General features: G+C 33.1%; 1 protein-coding gene across 2 annotated transcripts; it reads right to left on the reverse strand.

Moving 5' to 3' along the window:
- Nucleotides 1-585: 585 nt before the first annotated feature.
- On the reverse strand, nucleotides 586-21,632 carry LOC133184454 (nuclear factor 1 X-type-like). Of its 2 annotated transcripts, XM_061319538.1 has the most exons (12): nucleotides 21,419-21,632; nucleotides 18,407-18,562; nucleotides 17,098-17,473; nucleotides 16,728-16,790; nucleotides 10,375-10,467; nucleotides 9,778-10,125; nucleotides 8,211-8,438; nucleotides 7,404-7,549; nucleotides 6,478-6,658; nucleotides 5,999-6,132; nucleotides 5,025-5,259; nucleotides 586-4,628 (listed from the first exon to the last, which is right to left on the reverse strand). In XM_061319538.1, the coding sequence occupies exons 1-12, from the start codon at nucleotides 21,425-21,427 to the stop codon at nucleotides 4,447-4,449; spliced, it is 2,151 nt and encodes a 716-aa protein (XP_061175522.1). In that variant the 5' UTR covers nucleotides 21,428-21,632; the 3' UTR covers nucleotides 586-4,446. The 2 variants fall into 2 exon arrangements, with proteins under 2 accessions (XP_061175522.1, XP_061175524.1); XM_061319540.1 differs by lacking the exon at nucleotides 8,211-8,438 and having other exon boundaries at nucleotides 21,419-21,631.
- Nucleotides 21,633-25,633: the final 4,001 nt, after the last annotated feature.

Here is a 25,633-nt window from a genome sequence, read left to right on the forward strand (position 1 = left end):
TGCTTCCAGTAGATCTAGTCTCTAAAAATAAATGCCAACTCACTTTATGAAATACTTTGGTGAAACCTTCATATAAACTATTTAAATTTTTAAAGTACGGTGTAAGCCTGGTATACTTTCTCTAGGTCTAGGATTAAGGACATATGCAACGTAGTTTGAACTTAATTGTCTTTTTCCCTGGAGTTGAAGAGTTCTGATACTTAAAGGAACTTTGTGCTACATTTGGAATGTCTATACATGCTGTTGTACACTTCTTTTAAAAACAAGTTTGGATAAACAAAACATCTAGAATATATGTTTAGTAATTTTTGTATATTTTTCTTTGAATTATACAAGAATTTTCATCAATTGATATCTTTTCAAAACCCCTGGTAATGCATGCTGATTTTCTGTCTAATTATCAGTAGATATGTCCTTAAAGATTTTCTTAAATGTAAGGCATTTTCAGTACATCACCATCTTAAGTTCACCAAAGGAAAGGGATAGCAATACGTCACCTGGGTAACTCAAACTTCCTAGATATTTCTGTAACTCATAACCAGTTATGAATCAATAATCAATTTCAGCCATAAATAACGACACAGATTTGACATCAGATTTTTATTCAAACTTGTGATAAAGATGGTGAGACATGTTCAACCATCTTCAAACGAAAAAGCTGACCCCACACTGGTTTCACCATAGCCAGATATGTCCCCTTGCTCCTGTCAGCAAGTTTTGTAATACAATTCAACGGAAGAAAAATAAATAAAACAGCCATAACAAAGTAACTATCAACTTTAAAAAACATAAAAACAAAACATTTGTTAATAAAGTCGATATAAATACTTGTTAAACTTGTTTGAGTTCAACAGTGTTAATATGCACATTACTAAAAAAGCACTGTTCTATGATGTTGCTAAAACTTGAAATCAAGGTCTTTGATAAAAACCATGCTTTCTACACCTCCGGATTTTTCTGGCTATGGGTGTTTGCATATTAGATATGATAACATACGGTGAAATCTAGAATTAATAATAACAACCAATTAAATACATACATTTATGTGTATTTTTTTTTGTTTTTTTTATCGTTTTTGACATGATAAAAACGTGATAATTTTTTTCATACCATTTTACACAAAGAAAAAAAAAACAAAGTCCAAATTGAATAAATAATTACTACTGCTTCTGAAATAATAACTGCATCACAGATCACTGTTATATCTCAAACATGCACTCCCTTCAACTATAATATAGTAACAAACTCATCATTCGTAATATAGGCACACCCATCGTAAAACCACATGGTTAAATCAGTCTCACTTTTGCATAATAAATAAATAATCAATCTTTTTGTTTTTTTACAAAATGTACAGTGCCTCTACAGAAAGCAAAATGATGTACATGTTTCTACAATAAAATTACACATGCATTTTTCAACAATTCAGCTAATCAACTTAACGATATCAAGATTCCATTCCAGTCCCATTGCCAATTGTTGACACAGCGTTTGTTAGTGAGGGATCAAATGTCATAAGAATATACTACTGGTAGGTACTTCATTTCTCAAAGAAACAAAAGCTTTGTTATTATAACCACTGAATAATAAATGAAAAGTCATGTTTGGTAAAGCTAATCAACCAACTTAAAAAAAGAAACAAGACATGATAGTACTAAAAAGTAAGTAAACTGGATAAGTTAAAAACAACACAATCGATTCTATTATGATCATTAAATGGATTTCTTTCAAATGGATGTGGCTATACTGTAAAAAAAAAATCAATAAATAAGGTTATGCATGATATACAAAACATGGCCATTTCTGTGATTCTATGTACATAACATTTGAGTATTTTACAAAGCTACCATACATGTACTTCTATCAATAATACATTTATTACTTCTTTTTATAAATTCAAATCTACTTTAAATTAATATGAGAAAGTTTTCTGGGTTTTGTTTTTTTTTTTAACAAACCACTTTTTTGACAACTCAGAGAAATCTGTAATTCATGTAGATTTTTTTCATTAAACGCCATCCTTTTTTTGGGGGTGGGGGGGGTTTGAAATCTAGAAATCTACAAGGCCTAGATTAATATACACAAAAACCAACAAAAACATGATGACAAATGACTTTGCAATGATAAAAAAAAAATTCACAGTAATAAAACAATACATAGCTGCATAGATTGGCGGTATTTTGGGGGAGATACACACAGATTTGTACACAGCAAAGTTGACACTACATGAGAAAATGACACAGCAACAGCAAAATGACAGATTGTGACAATGCTAAGTCATACTCTCAAACAAAATGTTGGCCCAATTGTCTACAGAATATACCACAAAATTTTGTTGTCAAAAGATTTTTGAAGGGCTAAATTGCAAAACAAATGTTGTGCCCCAGCTAACAGGGATAACAATAAATAAAAAGTAATCAGAATGTACTGAATAAATTCACTTGAACAATAGTAAAAATAGATCCTTTCTATCAAAAACACAGTTTTATACATTTTAGAGAATGCTTCATAAAATCTTATTATGTTAATGGGAAAAATTTTTAATGATAAAAGCAACAAGATGGCCAACATTTGCATAAAACTGGATGGAAATCTCTCTTTTATCACATAGTAATTTACGAGGTAGTCTTCATATCTTTCACAACATTAACACAAACTTGTTGTATACAAGCTCAATAGGGTACCACAAACAAACTGTACATTTGATTAAAGATAAACATCCTACTTAGCATTCAATGTACTCGATTTCTTTTTGATAAAAAAAAAAATACCTTGCAATATTGACTTACACATACTCCAGAAACTTAATTTGCATCATTTTTTTTCTTCAGTGAAATTATTTTTTCTGTATGACACTGTACAATCTTTATAATAAAATTGCTAAAATAAATAAAGAAAACTTTTTCATTAATACTTATTTACATTATTGTCAGCCTATGAAGACTGCTTGTATGCAGTTTGAAATGATCAATACCTAATTACATTACAATTATAGTTAAAAGTGTTCAGCCACCTAATGATATGTTGAATATGTAATGTTTAACATGAAACAAACAACTTTCCAATCACAAGAGAAAAAAAAACTTTATCCCATATATTATAAAAAACAATTCTCAACAGTAATAAATATGATTTAACATCTTATTGTATCAATACATTTCCAGTTTTAATCTTTCTTTCATTTCATATTAAAGATAAGGAGCCAATAAAATTTTAAAGTTAAAGAACAGAAAACTTTACTGTAAAATATGCAAAAATGTCCTTAAAGAGCACAAAATTTTCCATCAGTCATTATGGCGTAAACTTTGCATATATCATTTCCATTTGCCAAAATCTTGCAAGTACTTGTGTGACTAGTTAATGTGCAAAAACATGGAATATATTACTTGTACAAGAATGATATTTTTAAGTAGTAGTCACAAATATGGAATATACAAAGACACTTAGAATTTGTACATACATTGTATTTATAAGTTCTTCCATCTCAATGCATTTTTTTTGCATAGATTCAGTGATTTTGTCAAAAAACTTTATGCACAGAAAACATGTACATGACAAACTAAACTTGGTATTATTTATCAAAGTATTTGGCTCTAGTACACATAATATCACCCAGTACAGTTAATACATAATTAATACTTAGCATAGTAAGGGAATACAAACTAAAGCTCATAACAATCTCAATGCTGAGTACAGACAAAAAAACTTCTTCAAAAATAATTATTCACACACCTGATTATAATATTTTACACACCCTGTTAATTTTTTTTTTTCCAAATTTCATGCATATTTTCAAAAACACAGAGATTATATGAAGACCTGATCCAAGAAATGATACATTAATATCACTTCAGATTGTTTGAGAGCCATGGCCGCAACAGTCAGGTAGAAACAAACACATTCTTGGAATGTTTGGGGAAAAAAAGTCAGTCTAAATTTTTCCTACCTTTTCAAAGGTGAGCTAATAGAAATAGAATGCAAAATTAATTTGTAATGTCTAAGACAAACAGACTGGTGGACACATGACACAAATACATAATAATGCTATCACAGCCAATTTCAGAGCACTTAACCGGGCCACAAAATGATCAGAAAAAACTGGGACACACTGTGTCCAAAAAATTGGCACATTCGGCAAGAGGAGTTGTTCACATATGGATGTACAACAACCAAGGGGAATAATACGTAAATTTTGTTCTTGGACATTACATGAATATTATTTCCCCTTATTTAGTACTTTTTTTTTTTTCAATTTTCAACATTACAAAAGACATTTTACAAGATGTCTGATTTACATGACTAGCTTGAAAAAAAAAAAAATAAACAAAAATCAGATCTATTAACAACAAAAAAAATCAACTCCTTGAAAATATCACAGCCTGCAACACATTTACTTTTGCAAGTTCAAAAGGTCACTTCTGATCATTCTGTGGTGTCCTGTTGACATCAAGTTTGCTGTTGAGAGGGGGTATGAGGTTTGGAGCTGCTGGGGGCCTGAGGTGTCCCAGGGGGGTGAGAACTGTGGGACGATCCTCCACCTCCACTCCCACCTGATGTACCCGTATGATGACCATTGTTTGAGTTGTTTGAACCTTCCATTCCCTCATTGTTGTGTGCAAAGAAACGATCTGCAGAGGAACAATGTTGACTGTTATTGGTTCATTGTTAAAACTACACATAGTACAATTGATCAGATTTTTATACAAACTGTAAAATCATATATTTCATTGGGGTCAAATTTTCATGGTTTAAGAAATGAATATACATGTAGATCCATGGAGCTTTTCATCCCTTGAAAACAGCAAAAAAAATTAACCCCCCCCCCAACAAAATTATGATTTCACAGTATAAATATACTTTTATAACTTTTTTAAAATACCTTTTAAACATTTTAAATAATACTGCATATATGCAGTCTCCAGAACAAAGCAATTTTGTTTTCTTATTGTCTTAGGCTTGTTCTCAACTAAATAAAGATTAATTCTTCCTACAATATGGTCTCTTTAATTATTTTGATACTTTACCTTCATTAAGTAAGGGTTCATCACTGTTGACTCCATGCATGAAACTTGCCAACATATTATAATCCATCCCCATGCCCTCGTCTAGGGGAATAAAAGGAGTGGTCCAGCGTGGGATAGGAGTGGATCTTGGAGTTGACCGGGGTGTGGCTACTGGGGATGCAATCAGACTAAGAGTGGTGGGGCTAATGACCCCACTGATTGCATTGACTGGGCTCAGACTGGGATAAGTAAAAACCTGAAATTTGTTCTTAAGACATTAATAATATTCATTCATATATCAATACAGCACAAGACAATTGTGAACCTGAATTTTATTCCAATGTAAAATTGAACAATGAATTACTAATATTTAAAATCTTAATGTATAGACATATTGTAAGTGTGCTATGACTAGAGTACAACTCACTCACTATGAAGATTTTTTTTCTATATATTGTTTTAAATAAAAATTTAAGTTTGAACAGTTTATCATGATCACATGTTAACAATACAGGAACAAAACAACAATTAACAATTCCAATGGAGTACTTTCAACAACTATTTCCTGAATGTTTCATCTTTTAACAGAGTTTTTATTCAAACACTCATAGCTATAATAAAATTGTTCCAGTGCTTCAGTATATTAATTTTTCCTATTAAATCATCAACTGCCTCCTCTTTTTCTAAATATACTGGTATGTTTTCTTAAAAATCTAATGATGCTCCTCATAAATTTCATTTACTGAAAACATATTAATCTACTCTTAAGGATTAATTTCTTTCCCTTAGTATTTTTGCCTTTATTATAAAAATTGGGATTTTTTTTTTCCTTGAGTGTGTATACTACAAAACCATGACAACTAAGTAGCAGATCATTTCATCACAAGTGAACAAATCTTACTTTAATTCAATATTTTTAAATAATCTAACCTCATTGTTCTTAATTTTTTGATAATAGGGTTTGTTCCATCAATCAATAAATAATTCATTTTCACCTGATGTGCTTGTGGGTGTATGTGAGGAAAGGCATGCTCAGGCCTTGTCAGAACCGAAAAGGGACTGCTCATGATGGTCCGGTTCACAGGAGGAGTACCTGGGGAGCTACTCACCCCCATACTCGAGTTTGAAGCTGTCAATAAATAATAATCAAGCATTTAGTGATTAGATGACTAAAAATTACAATAGTTGGTTGTCATGACAATGCTTCTCATTTAGAACTTTAACTATGACTTATTAGAGTTGGTTGTCATGACAGTGCTTTAACAGTGACTTACTAGAGTTGGTTGTCATGACAGTGCTTTAACAATGACTCACTAGAGTTGGTTGTCATGACAGTGCTTTAACAGTGTCTTACTAGAGTTGGTTGTCATGACAGTGCTTCAACAATGACTTACTAGAGTTGGTTGTCATGACAGTGCTTCAACAATGACTTACTAGAGTTGGTTGTCATGACAGTGCTTAAACAATGACTTACTAGAGTTGGTTGTCATGACAGTGCTTCCACTGCTGATGACAGTCTGTCCATCAGATGTCCGTAAAATCGCCACAGGCCTCGCCACTGTGGGTGGGGGTGGCGGTGGTGGGGGTAACATACCCGGGGAGAAGAAGTGCGGCAGTTTGGTGGGACTTTTCATTGGAGGTGTGGTGGAACTTGCCTAAACATGCCATTCCAACATTAGATATTTAAAACATAGGTAATTAAAGATTATGAACTTCAGTTTGATCAACATTATCAGTAAGTAAGGCAAAATCTAACATCAAATGAATATTCTGGTATTCTAGAATATTCTGGTAGATCAGTTGTATCTGAGTAGGACTTATATTTATACGGGAATAGACTTTAATGGTCCAATCATCCAGAAAATGTTTGTGAGAAGCAGTATCTGAAGCAAGTTTGGTCCAGGTAACCAGGGTATATAGTTACTTGGGACTGGACCTGCTCTAAAAGCTTTGACCTGGTCAATCATCTGGAAAATAGGTCAGATGCAGCATCCAAAGTATGTCTGGAAAAGAGCATCCCTAGATGTATGCAAGTTTGATCTAGTTAGGGTTATATTTGTTTTGAATGGACTTAAACTTTAATCAAAGACAATGACATCATGGGTGTAGCAGAAGCCAATCTCAACTTTGTCAAGGTGAGCTAAAAAAACTACTTGCACTCCTTAAATAAATCGCTGGGAAAAAGGTAATTCTCAAAAATAGTTGCAAAGTGCTTTGTCCTCAATTTCCCTTATTCATTTTCTACTCTTCCAGATAAAAAGAACATGGGCTTTCTTTTGTCAAAGCATGAAGAAATACCTTTTCTGAAGAATGACCTAAACAAGTTGAACCCTTTTGCTTGAAATAATGACATTTTTTTTTTAACACATGTAACATTCTTCAAAGAATTTTCACCACTACCTGACTGTGAGAGTTCTGTGCCTCTTGGCAGACCAAAGAAACGAAATCTGAAAATGTGTCCCCTCCTGGGTGTTCCTGATACTTCATCGCATGGTGGCTGGGACCTGGGGCTGCTCCTGAGGGTAACACCAGGGACTGTTGAAGCCCTGAAAAGATGGCAGGATTAGTAACCCTAGTCTCACAACACGGAGTCATGCAGATACACACAAGTATCTTCAACCATGCACTACACATCACACACCAAACAATTCACCACCATTATACAAGATACATTTATCTAGTCTGTTCTCCAAAAATTTATCAGCTTTGTCTTTGTTTCTAAATACAAAAAATTGCACTTAACTAATTTTTCTTTATTACAATTTAATCTGTGAATAATAATACAGATATCTCATACAAATTTAACACTAGAAATTTGAGCACTCTTTGAGAGCAATCAAATATAAAAAGAGTGTACTGGTTTTACAAAAGATACAATGTATGTCAACTAAATTTATAGATCAATGAAAAAACATATTGAGTAGTTCTAAGCTGGGCTCATTGCTCATAGCACAATAGCTGGCTACTGTAATTAAGTACATGTATTTTCAAAATATGACCTTCCCAAAAGTACCTGAAAAAGAACTACGGAAGCTTACACTGACCCTGTGTATATAAAGAAATGAAAAATGGTGTGAAACATGAAATATATTAGATGAAATGAAAATTGACTGATTGAGGTTTAAAATCAAGATTTCTTCGATTGACAATGTAAGAGTGAAGAGATGAGAGAAATGTCCATAATCATAAGATTTACTAGGTGAATACCTGTACTAGCACTAAGAGGGGGTGTGGTTCGGGAGGGGGGCCTGGCCTTCATCTCACCCGGAGTGGGGGCGTCCCGTGGAGGGGTGCTGCTGCTTTGGGGCACATGCTGCAAGATGAGTGTGTTGCCGGAGGTTACGGGCGTAAAGCCGCTGTTAGCTTCGTTAATCTTTGGTTTATTAGCGAGGATGACAAGAGTTGATGAATGCATGGCTGGGCTAGGTGCTACACCTAAATATAAATGATATAACACACAACAAAACTCACAACAACAGCAACACCCTTGATATTTTTTCTCTTTTTTTTTAATTTAGGCCAAAGGGGGACATTAGTAACATTTTCTCCATGTATGAATACTACTTGACACATGTTTTGCTTCTCGACAATTTACCAAGTAATTCGTGAGTGAACAACTTACTAATTAATTTGTGAATGGCAAATTGTTTTATGAAAATGATACATGTTTGTGAAAAATGACAGTAATGAAGTTATCAGTTAATTACAGCAAATATTTTGCAAAATATTAGTTTTTAAGATGAGTTTGTGATTGAGTACAAGGTATAAATGTATTTCTGTATAAAGGTTCAAAACACCAACTAGCCATTCAACATAAACTAGAAATAAATTTCGATAAAATGCACAAGCAAAATATTATATATTCGACTCACACAAGATAAGCCTAGTCTAGTCCCCACCAGTGAAGTTTTCAACAAGAATGATGTACATGTATACATTACAGCAAAATTAAGCACATGCATTTAATTCGAATTCTAAGAGCCATGCTGAGTGCTTTATCTATTTCAGCATAGACTTAATGAAATATTGACTATACCTAGTAAAACTCAGGATGTCTTGCACTACATTTTTTTTTATATTCTATAACAAACATCATGCAGTCTTTCCTTATATTTTGAATATAAACATTTCAACTAAAAGTTTATTTTGGAGGTATTGCTTAGCATAGAAGTTTTTCCTTTGTTTGGACTAATAATTCACTGGTAGGGGATATCCAATTTCATTATATATCATATATTCAGTGCATCAAGTGACCCAGAATTCTAAATCAAACAACAGCTGAACTCAGTGTTTGGTCAAGCAAAGCTTGACACACTGACATCCTGTGATATTGTCAATAAATAAAATAAAAACTCTGTTCATGCTACTTATAATGAAAGTATTTTTTGAAGCTTTCATCATTCTCCCTTCCATTACATTTCATTATCTAATTTGACAACTTTTTTTTCTTATTAATATATGCAAATTTTGATTTGTAGGACTATATAACAATATATGTAGTCATTAACAGATAGATTTAATTTTATTACTACTTTATTACATGTATATAAATAAATTTTCAAATTTTTAAATTCATTACGAAAGTATATTGCAATATGCTCAGACATAACATATGTACATGTACTTGTAAAACACCCTTAAGATAAATAATATTCTATGTTCTTTGTTCAAACAATATCACAGTATGCATTCTAACTGAAGGTGGATAAGGAAAAAAAGTCAAACTCTCTACTTATTAACCAGTTATGGTAATATTTATATCTACAAATTTTACCTGGATCTGCCATATGACTTCCCTCCTGCCATCCAGATGACCCGCTACTGTTTAGCGTTGAGGAGGATTTCCCGTAATAGCTGCTCATACTTTCATTTTCATCCCCCACACTTTCTGCGTCTTCGTCGGCTGATGAGATCGAGCTGATGGTATTGCGTTTCAACCGTTTGTGGGGGTGCCCAGAGGGGCTCAGTGCAGACTGTCCATTGGACATACCAGGGTGCATCCCAGAGCCCATGGGTTGATCTTGGGGGTGGGGACTATAGTTATAGTAACTTCCTGGACTATCCATCTGCTTCTGTGGCAGTAACATAGGGTGTGTTCCATTAGGTGGCATCATTATTGAAGCTGGAACCAAAAAAAAAACCATCTGAATAATGCTAAGAATAGTCCAGAAAATTCAAAATTACTGTAACATGAAGTACACTTAGAGTCACTTAATACACGGTCTCCTCAACACTTTAATTCCTACAACAAAGGGACAATAAATGTATATATCCCAATATATTGTGTGCATCCAATGTGTAACAGATGCCAGTATGACTTTTTCACTAGGAACTCAAATGTATTTGACGATAAATAAATAAGTCAACTTACGTCGTGTGACCCTCAGTAACTCTCGTGCCGAAAACACTCCAGTGGCCATGATACTGTCATTTCCAGAAACACCAGAATGGATATTTCCAGGCACTAAAACATAGAAAAACATTACAACTGATGATGCGCTCAAATTATTCATTGCATATCATGTTCATGCTAAATCAGATCACATTCAAACTGACATGCTCAACTTCTATCTAATGACTTTTAAATTTCTCTGTGTATGATATTTTCATCCACGATGATGTTTATGATTTAAATTAAAGAAAGCGCAGCTTTCAGAGTTTTAATGCTGATTTACAAGTTTAAAACAAACATATTCGCTAAATATCTATTTCACTCAGACATTTTATACATAACATCATTTACAACTTAGCAGAAAGGAACACAACCCCCTTTTCTATGCACTGTCAATGAATGAGCCTTAACAAATATAATGGCCATTCATGATTGCTTGCACCCCAGTTTATCTAGCAGTTATTAACACATTTTCTTTCTGTCAATTATTGATTGTGGTATGTATGCAGACAGTCTGCACATGTGAACATCGCTGAAGATTGATCAATGCTGTGTGTGCTTGCCCCGCTCTTTTTGCACTTAATCAGCAGTTTTTTCCTTCCTTCTTTAGCTACTTCCTAAGGCTCAATTGATATGTATATTTTGTACTCATGGGGGACGTCTTACAGGTGTTTTACATGTGTACACATTCTCCATCCTACCATGTCAATGTCAGATGTAACACACACCTACATATAACACACTCCAATGCATCTCGCAAGGAAATATTACATTGACCTGTACATTTCTATACATTCTGTCAAAGTCTGTGTACACAAATTCACTGTGATAATATTCCTAGGTAAAGGTTTACATATATACATCTACGTTTACCTCTCAACCATGCATACAGCATATCTTGATCATGTTTATAATTGTTGAATCTTATTGAAATCAAAAATATATATATCAAATGTTCTGCTTAGTGAATGGACATTTTGGGTTTCTGGGTGTATGAATTATACATTTATGTGTTACTAATAATCCGTAACAGATATTCAGTGATGACACAAACAACAAAGCATCATCCGTCACAACATAACGATTATTTTCTATTAATTATAAGAGGAGTTCATTATCTGCACTTTGTATACATAACATTCACATTTAATTTCCCAAAGGGGTAACATAAATAATGAGAGCTGATATTTTTTTAGGTGTTGTACGGTATGATGTATATTTATACAAATACATCAAGCCAGGTCAAACTTAGTAATTAATAAACCAACTCATATCAGAGCCACAAAATCATTACAAATTTTTTAGTTTCCAGTTTCAGACAACATTTGGGTAGATTTATTATTACAAATTTTAATACCAGACAAAGAATATGTGTATACTAGAGTTTATTCAATTAATTGATTTAAAATGTTATCAGGGTCAAGCATAATTTTTATCTCCCACTACAACCCTGAATGCACTGTATTATACCCTTGACATGTATTTCTCCTCCGAGTTTGATTAAATTTAAAACATTAATTCCTGATTAAGATTTAAAACCAAGCATTCATTGTTGGTAGACTTTAAAACTGCAAAGATTACCAAGACCAATCCTTGTTTTTCTGTTAAGAGGAATGGCTTGACCACTGATTGAGGTCTATTTTACATAATAGTTTTAAGATAAAAAACACTTCTCATACATACATATAACTAATAAGAAATAACTGAAATTACATTAGGTGTAGTTAACATTTAGTTACTCACAGTGAAAGACAAATATGTATAAATTTTAGATGCAATACCAATATAATGTGTAACAATCTTTTTTATGCTGTCATACTTAATAAAATATACATGTATAACTAAACATCTACACAAAATTTACATATCATCTAACTTTCCAAATTCAAAAAACAGAAGAACTGAGTGACTACCCAATTCCAATATAAAGCTGATTTTGTGTGATATCTTGTTATAACACTGACACAATATTCTGGTGGTTTACCCTTTAGTGCAATACTCAGATTACATGGAGTGTGTGCACCGCAGGCTTGACATAAGGAGATAATTTTTTTTATTGTTCATTACTGATAAATTTGAAATGTAAAAGTCAAATAATCATGTACATATATACACATCTTATCAAGTGCATGTAAACATATAATGCATCTACTAAAGTGTCAGCTAGATGATATTATATATATGTACTTGTATCAAAGTTTCTTATAAATCTATATAGCACAGGAATAGACTAGTATATATGTAGGTAATACATAAATCTATGGAGTACTGTACATGTTTTAAGAGCAGTTGGGTAGCCAAGATGGGGATGGGAGCAAAAGAATGTCTTTTTAATAAATTCGGTGAACTGATTTTTAATATATATGCAATGACTGTTGTTTACAAAAAGTACACATTACTGATTATGAAAGAGAAGAAAAACAAAATTAGAGGAAATCATTGTACCTTCATAAAAAATGACTAAATCTATACATTTATTTACATAATGTTTCTTTCAAAGGAACATAAGGAAACCTTTTGTTTTAGAAATGTATACAAAATAAACTGGGTTTTTTTGACCTGGATTAGTAACAGTTTTCCATCACTAAACTTTTATGGTATTTAAAACAGGTAGATACATACATCTTTCAAAGTAGTCATCCAGATGCCGATCTACAGTATACCATACATGGTCTATCGTTTTAGGCTTTTATGTATAAATATTTTATTCTCTAAGTCACTCAACATGTTTTACTTGTTTTATTCAACCCCCACCTCCAGTATCCCAATCAAGGGCCCTAGAATACATTTTTAATACCTGTCCAATACATTTTCACTGGTCAACAAATAAATTATAATGGTCTAGATGACCAACAAAGATGATTGCAAATACATGTACTAGACCCACTTTCATGTATATTGTCCAGGGATTCTGACCAAAACTAATCTCTCATTTCCAGGATTGATTACTCAATAGCCAAATCTTTTCTTCCTGATTAGACTCATTTATTGTGACGTTCATTTTCTGTCTTTCCCTCATCACAAAAATTTTCTGAATGTCATATTTTAACATTCACATTCACTCAGTGAAACTTTTTTTAATATTATACAATTAATGGAGACAGGATAACCTCTCCAGAACAACAATTGAATCTTTTTATTCGTAATGGCAATGCTTAGGCCTAGATAAATAAATTGTGTGTTTCCGGTTCCCCAACCGACCCTTAAATGTATGAGCCGACCTTAAAAAATTTATCGGCAGATAAATTTCCAGGAGTAAACTATTCCAGTTTCACTATTAGAAATCCTAATTTCGTTAACTTCCGTGTTTCAGGAAATGCATATCCTATACACATTAATCAGAAATGTTTTGACAACGATTTCCCTGGGGAAAAATGGTAGCGTGCTTGCCAATAAAATATTAAAATAAAATAAAATGTTTTCCCTACCTACCTACCCTATTTTTTCTCAGGTTGGAATAGGAAACACACTATTTATTTACCTTGGCCTTATCAACAAGTTATGATGAATATGATAGTGATGCATTAATGCAGTGTTGCAAAATCAGACCAAATTTACTGTTGATTATCAAATTGAATCTGTAGCATACAATCCATCATATGGTTGATGATTTTAACTTTAATTTAAAGGCTACATTAAATAAAGTTAACCATAAAATATTCAGATATCCTCAGAAATGAAAACAATTTTTCAATACAAATCTGTGAGACCAACTTCAATTAATGCTTAGTGGGAAAATTTGTGTGCGCCAATCGCAAGAAAAATTGAGGAAAGTCCTTTGATAATGTTAAAAGATAAACCATTTTGTTTAAAAAATATATTTTGAAAAAAAATTAGCGACTATCAATTTTAAAATTTTCTATCGATTGTCGCCAATGTGCTGCCATCAGCAATGAGTTTTCGATAGTTGGCAACTATCGTAACAACACTTCAACAAAGCGTCACCAAGCATCCAGAATGTGGTCAAAAGGTCAATTAAGAACTTACCCCTACTACATAAAAGCACATACTTTTAATGTGGAAATAAATCGGTTAAGGAAAAAAAATATCAAAATTTGGTTCTCTACTTGAAAGCATTTCAGTAATTGTCAAAGCTCTTGGACATGAGAAGTAAGAAATCAGGAAAAGATAAACATGCATATATCAGTATTTCTGAATTTACTCCAAACAACCCCATTCCCAAAGTATTTTCAAACCTAGTGGCAGTTACTTTGCTTCAGTGTGCCAAGTATTTGCTCTAGTACATGGTACAATGACAAGTACATTACACATATCCAGATACAGCTCACTATCTTTTCAGAGATGATTAGAATAAATGTTGAACATCATTTTTGATAAAAAAAAATATCTAACATCATGTTCAGTTGTTTCAAATTGAGGAGATTTAAAGGCAATAGCAGCCCTAGTATATAACTATAGAGAACAGGTTCAGATTATTTATGTTTTGTTGTATGTTATTAAAATTATATGATTACATATATATGTATATAAATCAGGTAAAAATATTTTACTTTATGTAATTGCAGTCCTAGAGCATGACTATCAAGATCAAGTATTATATCTTATTGCAATTCATTGCAGTCCTAGCAGGGCTCGACATTAACGCGTGTCCGCTTGTCCGGTACCAGTGAAAAAAAATTACGGACAAGTGAATATTGCTGGGCGCTTGTCCGATTGGACAAGTGCATTTAAATGTAAAGAAGTCTCAAAATAATAAAAAGAACGACTGTCGAACGTTTACCGGTACTGAAGTTCAAAGACGGAAGTAGTATGTTCCTAATACCGAACTTAGATTCCAATATGGATCACTATGTAGTTGAGTTCATACTTGATTGGGATCGAAGTTTACTAATTGCATACTACTGCAAAGGCATGGTATTTATGAAGTTTGGATTCTGTTTGATGTTGACAGTCCCATTTATGTTGTTGTTAGGACAGAAAGTCTAGATAAAATTGTGTTATGTGTTTGTTGTATTTATCAATAACATCATGAATCAATCAAGCACATGTAATGGAATTCATTTTCGTTTTCAAGTTGACAGTATTAGATCTTTATTGAAATTTTTTTCGGACAAGTGAAGTTGAAGTTCGGACAAGTAAATGTCTTGGTCGCTTGTCCAAATGGACAAGTAGGAAAAAAAGTTAATGTCAAGCCCTGCCTAGTGTATTCATGACTATTTATATTCTGTTCTAAATGCAGTCCTGGTGAAAGACTTTTTTTGATATTTTGTTGTAATTGCAGTCCTATTCAATGATATTGAGAGAGTGATTTATTTTTGATTGTCATTGCAGTTCTAGTTTAAGACAACTGAGATAATCTAATTATATTTGGTAAGTAAATGTAGTACAAGTCTATGTCTACTTAGATCAGGTATTTATATTTTGTTGTAAGTCACTGCAGTCCTAGTATTTCTACTTAGATCAGGTATTTATATCTAAATTTGTTGTAATAGATTTTGTTACATGCTATTGCAGTTCTAGTGTATCACTATTGAGATAGGTACTATATTTTTATTTTGTTAATTGCAGTTTTAGTGTATGACTATTTGTAGTACATCATTGCTGTACTAGTTTATGACTATTGAGATCAGGTATTTGTGTTTTGTAGTACCGTTAAGTCAAAGTAGTTCTAGTGCATGACTACTGAGATCAGGTATTTGTGTTTTCTTGTACATCGTTGCTGTACTAGTTTATGACTATCAAGATCAGGTATTTATGTTTTGTAGTAAGTCAAAGTAGTTCTAGTGTATGACTATTGAGATATAAAAGGTATATGTGTTTTGTAGTAAGTAAAAATAGTTCTAGTATATGACTATTGAGATCAGGTATTTATGTTTTGTAGTAAGTCAAAGTAGTTCTAGCGTATTGACTATTGAGATCAGGTATTTATGTTTTGTAGTAAGTCAAAGTAGTTCTAGCGTATTGACTATTGAGATCAGGTATTTCTGTTTTGTAGTAAGTCAAAGTAGTTCTAGCGTATTGACTATTGAGATCAGGTATTTATGTTTTGTTGTACATGTACATCATTGCTTTACTAGTTTTGATCTATCGAGATCAGGGATTTGTTTTTGTTGTATGTCACTGCAGTCAAAGTGTATTTCATTTGCTGGATGCTTTGACAGTTTTGTAACTTCTAGAAAGTGGTCTTTAGTAGAGATACATGCTTGATAAAGCACTAGTCTAATATCAACCATTGCTGCTCTCGGCCAGCATTCTGGGCTCCGTTTGTTTGTGCCCCACTCCTTCAGTTCTTGCCATTATTCAGATTCTCGAAGATATAAAAAAAAATCAAGTATATCTATGAGCCAAGAAAGTAGGCCTTAATTACATACCTTTGATATCTTGTTCACTGTTCATCTGTTGCAAGTCCACATAATCATTACGGGGGTCAGGAACTGAAAACAAAAACTTATAATGATTACATGTAGTCTTTTTTTTTTCATTTTTATTTCAAGTATCTCAACATCCATTTCTAATCTAAATTTCACTGCATTTAATTTTTAAAACTTTGTGAGATCTAAAAATTTCAACAATAGATCAAAAAGGTTGGTATTCCAAAAACAAAAATTTTACAATATAAGATATTAAAGACTAAAGTAGCCTAGAAAGGGATGCTGATCTATAATCTTTGAAATAACACACATCAGCTAATTTTAAAATAATGTATGGTAGCTTCTTTAGAAATTTTCATTCAGAACTTACCATAACTGTGAATGAAATTTGCAAGGTACAGGTCTAATTCTCTCACAGAAACGCTTATATGATGCGGGTTTACACACAACATTGGATTGACACAGTCCATGGATTTCTCCAAACGTTCTCCGTCTGTGCTTTCAAGTGGAATAGCTTTAAACAAAATCACCATCACTAAGTCCAAACGCCACACTTTATCCGCCTGTCGCAGGCAGTCAATTCGACGCATTTTCCCCTTCTGATCAGGGTTACTTAACACACATAAAGGAGGTCTTTTGTTAGTCACACTTAGCACAAAGTCCTCACGACATTCCTGAGTAATATCTTTCCGTAATTTTGCCAACAATCGAGAAGCCCATTTCTGTTTGATTTCTGGTTTTTCATTCTGAAAACAGACAAAACCATGTGATACTTCACCAACATAACCAAACAACAAGAGTTTGCAAACTACTGCAGATATTGTAAGTCTACATGCTTCCTCTCTGATTTGTTTCTTATAGTAAATTGTACAAGTAACTTGCACTTCCTGAGACTAATGTTTTAAAGAATATTGTGTTTACAATATTTTACCAATTGAATTTTATCAAATAACTTTCCTATACTCCACAACTCTGCAAACACTCATGTATTAAAACATTCTAAACCAGTATTGTCTATAGATACCAGTATGTTGAGCAGTTCATAGTTTTCAAGTGTCATCACAGTGTACAATTGCACAGCTCCTTTCAAATCACCAGAATTCTAGAAATCTACCTTTACATACATTTATGCAGATTGAAGCAGCTTTTATTTTTGGATGAAATTTTTGAGACCTAGCTAACAAGATTTATAGAAAAGTTTGGTGTGTTGATATAAGTGTGTGCAATACATCTGTATTGCAGGAGGAAAAGTTAACCCTTGGGGTTGACTTATAAACATAAGGTTGACTTCAAAGAGATTGCTTGCCTTGTTGAATTGCCTAGTGTTTATAGAGACTAACACGTTAATATTTTTCAAAATAATCAAAATGAAATTCTTCAGATCTACAGCATTTTTAAAATTTCAGTGACTTGTATTTAAACAAAGAAACAAGTGCAATTTAAATATAAATATCTGATGCAACATATAAGAACTGTTTTGGAACTTCAGTTAAAAATGAACTTAAATAAATATGCAATACATTTATTTGTACATGTAGGTGAAACAGTAGTAGAATACAACATTTAGTATTATGTAACTAAATCTTCAGCATTTTCCTAATTTTATAACTTTCAACTAAATCCGACACTTCTCCAACACTGTGTATTGCTTTCAATTTCGAGTACTCCATTCAAGTTACCTGCAATTCTTCCTTGACTCTCCTCTCTTCCTCCATTGACATTCGTTTCTCATGTTTTTTGTAGTATTTGCGTTTGGCTGCCTGTAGATTAAACCATGTGTAGGAGAAAGCCTTCACATGAGGCAGCAGAGCCTCGATGAAGGGGTGGAACTCATCCTGCAAAGTGAAAAAATATATATAATATAATGAAAGACTAATTCACTTACCAGAAATCAATTCATGTAATGTAATGGGTTATGACTTTCACTGTAATGGCATGTAAAATTAAGGTTCAATTCTGTGCACTGAATGAATAAATGAATGAACGAAACAAATCAAAAGAACATCCACTTGTCTGCCATGGATTTTTTTTAAAATAATTAATATTTGTTTGTAACATATTCTAGCAGGATTGGAAAAAAGTAAATATGGCCCAAATTTTACCAAAGCTGGGTTTTGTTATGACAGGCACTTGCTGTAGCTGAGTTAGGGAAATCACTTTTTCCATATTCTGTTTTCAGCAAAGTTGCTACCTGATCACCAGAACACAATGTACACTAAAGTTTCTTTAATTTAAAGCCTACAACCAAATCTTTGTGGAACACTGTTTGAGCATTATATTTTTTGCTATCAAATAGTGCTAAATTTCATTTATCGGTATATTTTTTATGAGAGTAGAATTTATTTTCAGGGCTCTCGATTCTCTATAATTGGGGCCATTGAACGGCCCCATTCCCAATGCAAAAAATGTACCTTTTTTCCCAAAAGCAAAGTGTAAATTACCCAATTCTTTTATGGCAAAATATTTTTTTTAAATCTTAATCGATGAAACTTAATTGCCAAAAAGTGAGAGTGAAACAAACTAGTTCTGTGTTGAACTGTATAAATTAGTGCATGCCACCTATATTCGTAAGCTGACTCGGCTTTGATAAAGAACCAGGTTTTCCCAATTTTCCCCAAAATGACAAAAATTTTCCCAATTTGAACAGCCCGGCCCCAGTCCAAAAAAGTGGTGTGAGAGCCCTGATTTTTTATATCCCTTGTTAGTTTAATTTTTAAAGATTGTAAACATACTTATTTTAGCGGTAATCATATTTTAGAGCCTTTGGAGCTACTTTGTGTCTGCTAATACATATACACACTATTATATGATTCAAACTAATATGTGTCGTTTTCCAAGAATCAGCTGTGTTAATTTTTGGGGAGGAAGAGGACAATTGCGTTAAATTTTTTGAGTGCACAAATTTATGTAACATAGCTGATTTTTTCAATCAGATTTTCTTGATTGAAGTTTTTCCCCAGATGATGGGTGTTAAAAGCCTGCACTTCTAACTATCAAAACAATTACCGGTAGATATTTTTAATTAGGATATCTACCTGGTAGATCAAGTTTTTTGGGGGTATGGGAGTGGGGGGGGGGGGGGAGGGAGGGGTCGAGGATTTCTATGCTTCGGTAGAGATTTGAAGTCTCTCATCAGTGTCAAAGGTTAAGCTTGAAAAAAGGAGTTGATGACACTAATCTTTTCTGCATGGATCTATGTTTACAGTTAGGACTTATCAAGTAAATTATCTCATTCAATGTTTACAATTTATGATAACTTCAATACGTAGGAGGACTAGAGTATGAAATCAGTTTGAAACCTCAATATATGTCTTATGGAGTAATATTTGTAAAGACAAATTGGTTTTCAAAAACATTCTGATAAGGGCCAATGCAATCCAGCATAAACAACTGTAGTCATAATATGTTACTTCATTTTACTAAAATATGGGATCTTGAAGTTTCAGGAACAATTTAAAGTGCTTTAATAGACCTGTTATGTGATTGGGGGGATGTAAAAATTTTTTTGAAGTCATGCATGTATTAAATGTGTGCCATGTGAATGGGAGAGCTCGGTGATTTTTTTTTCTTTAGCTGACGTATGTAACTCCTATATCCTGCATGTTTACATGTACTTTGTAGATGGTACTTTCTTTCAAAGAAATTTGCAAAGAAAATACATTGTCTTGTCATGAAAGAAAACTAAGACTACTCCTCACTCATCTATTAGAATCAAACATCTGGTATATTGAACAAAATACATGTACATTTCTGTTACTTTCAGGATAAAACCTCCAAACAGTGCAGGAAAGAGATTCCTCCATTTTTATTTGTAGCAATCTCTATCAATACATCAATATGCCTGATACATCATTACAGATTCTGGTTAGCATTCATGATAAATTACAGAGAGACCCCTACTGTGAGATAAAGATCTGTGTGCTAGTTGAGGGGCAAGTAAACTTCAGAAAGTTCAGTGCAGTAGTGCAGGCATGGAGAATATCATAAAATAAACCACTAAAGAAGACTTTGTGCACATACATGTGTCATTCTACTCAGTATGATGACCCTGATTTAACTCAGTACCCAATGTTTGACAAATAGTTGGCAAATCAAGCATCATCACATATATGTGTAAAAACATAAAAAGTCAACCTTTCAAAGTTTAATGAAGGAGAAATTTTTTAGATTATAACTACAGATTATGAAAGAGTGTCTGTAACTGCGCAGTGTGTACTTCCATACACATGTCAGCATTGATATGTGCAGCCACAACACTGCACTGCCCATATCCATGTGTGTACTGTTGTAATGGATGTAGGAGGCCCTGTAGCGATAACATAGTGAATTTCAAGCCTTTTCGACAATTGCTTCTGTTGCATGTGAGAGTTTAATAATACTTTATTGCTTTATTAGCTTTTAATGTCAGTATTTTTAGTTTAGGAAGAAAAATATCAGGGAAATGTATTTTGACAGGCACGTTAGAACACGAATTTATAAACTTCGGCAGCCATTTTGAAAAAAATAATCCCTAGCGCTCTGACTGCATTTAAACGTTTCAGGTAAAATACATAGTATATTCTGCTTGCCCAAAGTTATAAACATTTGATTTACTTTGATACACACTATGAACCAATTCTTTCATCCGATAAATACAAGATAAACTTTCTCATTAGTTCACTATCAGCGCGGAGGAAACCTGAATACTTTACCATGGTCATCTTTTGCTAACTAACACATCCATTTGTGCGTTCGTTTCGTCCTCATTAGAAATTTATCCGATGTACTTTTAAATCACTGTTTTCGTGGATGATGTTTCGGATATTATTATGGTCTTCTTCTGGCACTGTGACTGGGAAATGAGCCAACGATTTCCTGACCCCGAGTTCTCCTCGAATCTACTGTGGCGTAGTATGTTTTGAAGACGGGACTGTTGTTGTTGTCGCATTCCTTATTTGGAAAATAGGGTCAGCACCACAAAGCGATTGACCAATCAACAGAGCTGTCAGAAGATGATTGACTGGTCAACGAACAAACTTGCAATACTGTCATTCATTCATAAAATCTTATTTTTAATCGAAGTTTTACAATATTTATATTTAAAGTTTGAACACAGGAAATAAATAACTGCAAATTCCTTGTACAGAGTGTTTTTGTGCATTTATATTAAAATATTGCCACTTTAAAGGGGAAAATAAATCATATTAAAATTTCCAAAAAGAAAAAAGTAAGCTTCGCACAAAAATTAGGAAATATTATCTATGCAGCTAAATCTTTTCTACTGCTTAATATTCCCAAGTCTTAATGATGGGGAAATGCACACATTATAAAACTTACAATTTAAAAATTAACACAGGGTCTAAATCGTCTCAAGTCTTCATAAATTGTCCGGGTCTTTCAGGCTTAAAAAAAAAATCTCATCGATCAGGTCATGCTTTGAGAAAATGGAGGTAAAATTCCATATAATAATTAAAAATAAAATATAGGACAGCACGCATTGTATGATTCACTGAATGAAGCGAGCGACAAGGTACGACAACGTGGTTCGGACACCCCTTCCTTAAAAAAAAAAGCCGGCGTTACATACATAACTTGACAGTAATTTCTGGTTTCTAGACACCAAAATATTATACATATGTACATACAGGATAGTCACAGAAAACATACAGTCATGCGCGCTCTTTTAAAATTTCAACCGGCAATGTCGACTGTGTGTGGCCTAATTTTATAAAAATAATCTTGAAGATTTGGAAAGTTGTGAGGATCTCACTGTCTGTGTACCTGGTATATGCGAACACTAGTTGGCTAGTCTTTCTTTTTCACATTATATTTTTTGTATTTAGACTAGTTTCTAAAAATAAAATACAATAAACGTAAAATATTTATCAACACTAACGACAGATCAGTCCCATAAAAAAATTCTTTAATTGAAAAAAATATATATTAAAAAATATCAGTCTGTGTACCAGACGACACAATAAATTGTCTATAATTCGGATTCCCAGTCAAAAAAAATTTCTAATCCAAAAATTTCTTGACAAGCAAACAAAAAAAAACAAAAACAAAACGAAAAAAAAGAAAAATCCATTTCCCAAACGCGAAAAATACCTATTTTGTGGTGGTGATGGCGGGGTCCACGTTTTCTAGGGGGGTCCACAGTCTTTTTCATTTGCTTCAGTACATACTTTTAACAACTCTGCATATTTCAGGGGGGGGGTCCGGACCCCCCTCCCCCGACCACTCCCCTCTAGATCCGCTCATGTTAAATCAAAGCATGTGGTTATGTGGCATCTTGTCAATTGTGATGGAAATAGAAATATTTAGGTAGTGATATAATCACAGTGAACTCCCCTTTCCCGTTACGATCTACGAAATCGATGCCGCTTTATTGTGCCAGCATGCTCTATAATGTATTATAATTAATCAATTTATTATTATTTATCTATTGTGGGATCTCTTGGTATATGTACTTTGTAGACTTTTTCATTTCAAAATATTCAAGTGCTTAATCTTGTTGTATGGCCAACAGTAGTATTTTCTAATTTTTTAAGGAAGCACCCCATGATCAAGTTTAATTATAAACTTTGGGAAGGGGCAGCAAAATTATGAAAAAAACATTTAATATTGGATAACTCATTTACCTGTACACTATACTGGATACACAAATGAATCCGGAAAGGAAACTGGACGGAAAGCTCTCCTCTTTATTAAATTGTTGATAAAATGGGCAAGTTAATTCACACAGGGAAATAGAACGTAAAGAAAATAATATGATATATGGTGTAAAATGATTATTTCATAACTTTCTTGTCATCGAAATAAGATCCTCACAGAACGAGTACAGTATGTAGGAACTATGCAGGTCAGGGTAACGCAGCTATCAGGTTCGTTGTTGAACCGTGGAGTTCAGACACATGCAGAGTGTCCTCAACTAAAACCAGACCCGTAGGAAGCATTTTTAATTTTGTAAAAGGGGGGGGGGGGGGGCAACTCAATAGAAATTCCTTGACAAGCTAAAAAAAAAAGTCAATCGTGTTCATTTAGGGGGGGGGGGGCACAACCGTTATTTAGTTTTGTTTCTGCTGTATATATTTGTAGTATACTCATATTCTGGCAAAATTATCTGGGAATCCCCACGGGGAGGGAGGGAGAGAGGAGACTGGTACGGGTCTGAAGACACAGCGATTAACAACGAATTATACTGGGAAGAAAGAAAAATAAACGATTTTAATTTAAAAAGAAATACAGCACCATTTTGATAAATACAACTGAAGACCAAATTTAATCAAATCTTTATGTGTTACAAACACTGACGTTTAGTACATTTTATATGATCCAAAGTGACGAGTTCGAGGAAACTATAGATATGCAAGCTATGTCATCATAATATCTATTCTATTTTGCATGGTATTTTGTAAATATGTATGAAAGGAAAACTAGGAAAACTTTTATACCAACTGCACAGAGGGGATCTAATTTGACGGTAATTTTTTAAGAAGTTAGAGTTATCTGTCCTTCGATTTAAAATGGAATAAACTGAAATCTATCGTTTAATTTAAATAATTAAATATTCTTAACATTTTATTAGACCAAAATGAAACAACTGAATACTTCATTTGTATGTGTTTTCTCCATTTAAGTGATTTCAGTTCATCAATACTTTGTTGTCTTTGAGCATTTTTCCTGGGACACAGTAGCAGGTACCCTAGAGATGTTGAAGACACCTTTATACAATATAAATTTCTCAAAGTCCAAAACTGTTTTTCATTGGTGTATAGCGGGTCCTTGCGTTCAGACGACACGCTCCTCAATAATGTATATTTTTTCCGAAAAATTTGTTACTTGTCATATATAGCTACTCTAACAAGTTTCCTCACAAATAAAATGAAGGTACATTACAAGTATTTGAGCAAGAATTTCAGGATGGTATTTCCTATAAAATCTTATTGGAAATCACGTAAATTGCTGATATCGTCATTTTTAGTTTATATGTACATGTAGTCTTTAGACATTTTGAAGACAGCTTAGAAATCATAAGATACTACTAATAATGTTTGTAAATAATTGTCCCCCGCTTTCGCGAAAGCGAGGGGGCATTAAATCTCATTCGTCTGTCAGTCTTTGTCACAAAAATTTTAACTTTGGTCATAACTTTTGAATGAGAAGAGATATGGATTTCATATTTCACATGTACATTACCCGTGACAAAACCTTTCCAAATATACTAAGATTTTTTTTAACCCATGACCTTGACCTTGAAATTTGACCCCCTTTTCAAAAATTACTAGTAGAATGTTAGTTTTAATTTTTGAATGAGAGAAGATAGGGTTTTCATATTTGACATGTGCATTACCTGTGACAAGCCGTTTCCAAAAATGCCATGATTTGTCACCCATGACCTTGACTTTGAAGTTTGACCTAATTTAAAAAAAACCCAACAACATTGGTGATAACTTTCGAATGAGAGAAGATAGGGTGTTCATCTTTGACAAGTGCATTACCTGCATGAGACAAGAAGTTTCCGAATGCACTATGATATTTGACCCCATAACCTTGACTTTAAAGTTTGACCCAGTTTTCCAAAATTTTATCATTGCTGCTCACGTTTGAATCAGAAAAGAAACGGCATTCATAATTGACATGCTCATTACCTGTTTCAAGACCTTTCCAGAAGTATTCTGGTTTTTGACTTTGACCTTAAAGTTTAATCTACAGTCTTTATCATTTTTTTTACATTGGTAACAACTTTTGAATGAGAGAAGATAGGGCATTAAGATGATCATTACCTATGACAAACCTTTCAGAAAGACATGTCACGTGTTAACTTGACATAGAAGTTTGATCTCCTTATCAAATTTGTTAGCTTTGCCCATAACTTTTGCTCCAGAAGAGGCTTTCATATTTTTTTTTTCACATGTGCATTACTA

This window comes from Saccostrea echinata, unplaced genomic scaffold (genome assembly GCF_033153115.1).
Source record: "Saccostrea echinata isolate AGI-Se365-2 ecotype Australia unplaced genomic scaffold, CSIRO_AGI_Sech_v1 ptg000010l, whole genome shotgun sequence".
NCBI classification, from domain to species: domain Eukaryota; kingdom Metazoa; phylum Mollusca; class Bivalvia; order Ostreida; family Ostreidae; genus Saccostrea; species Saccostrea echinata.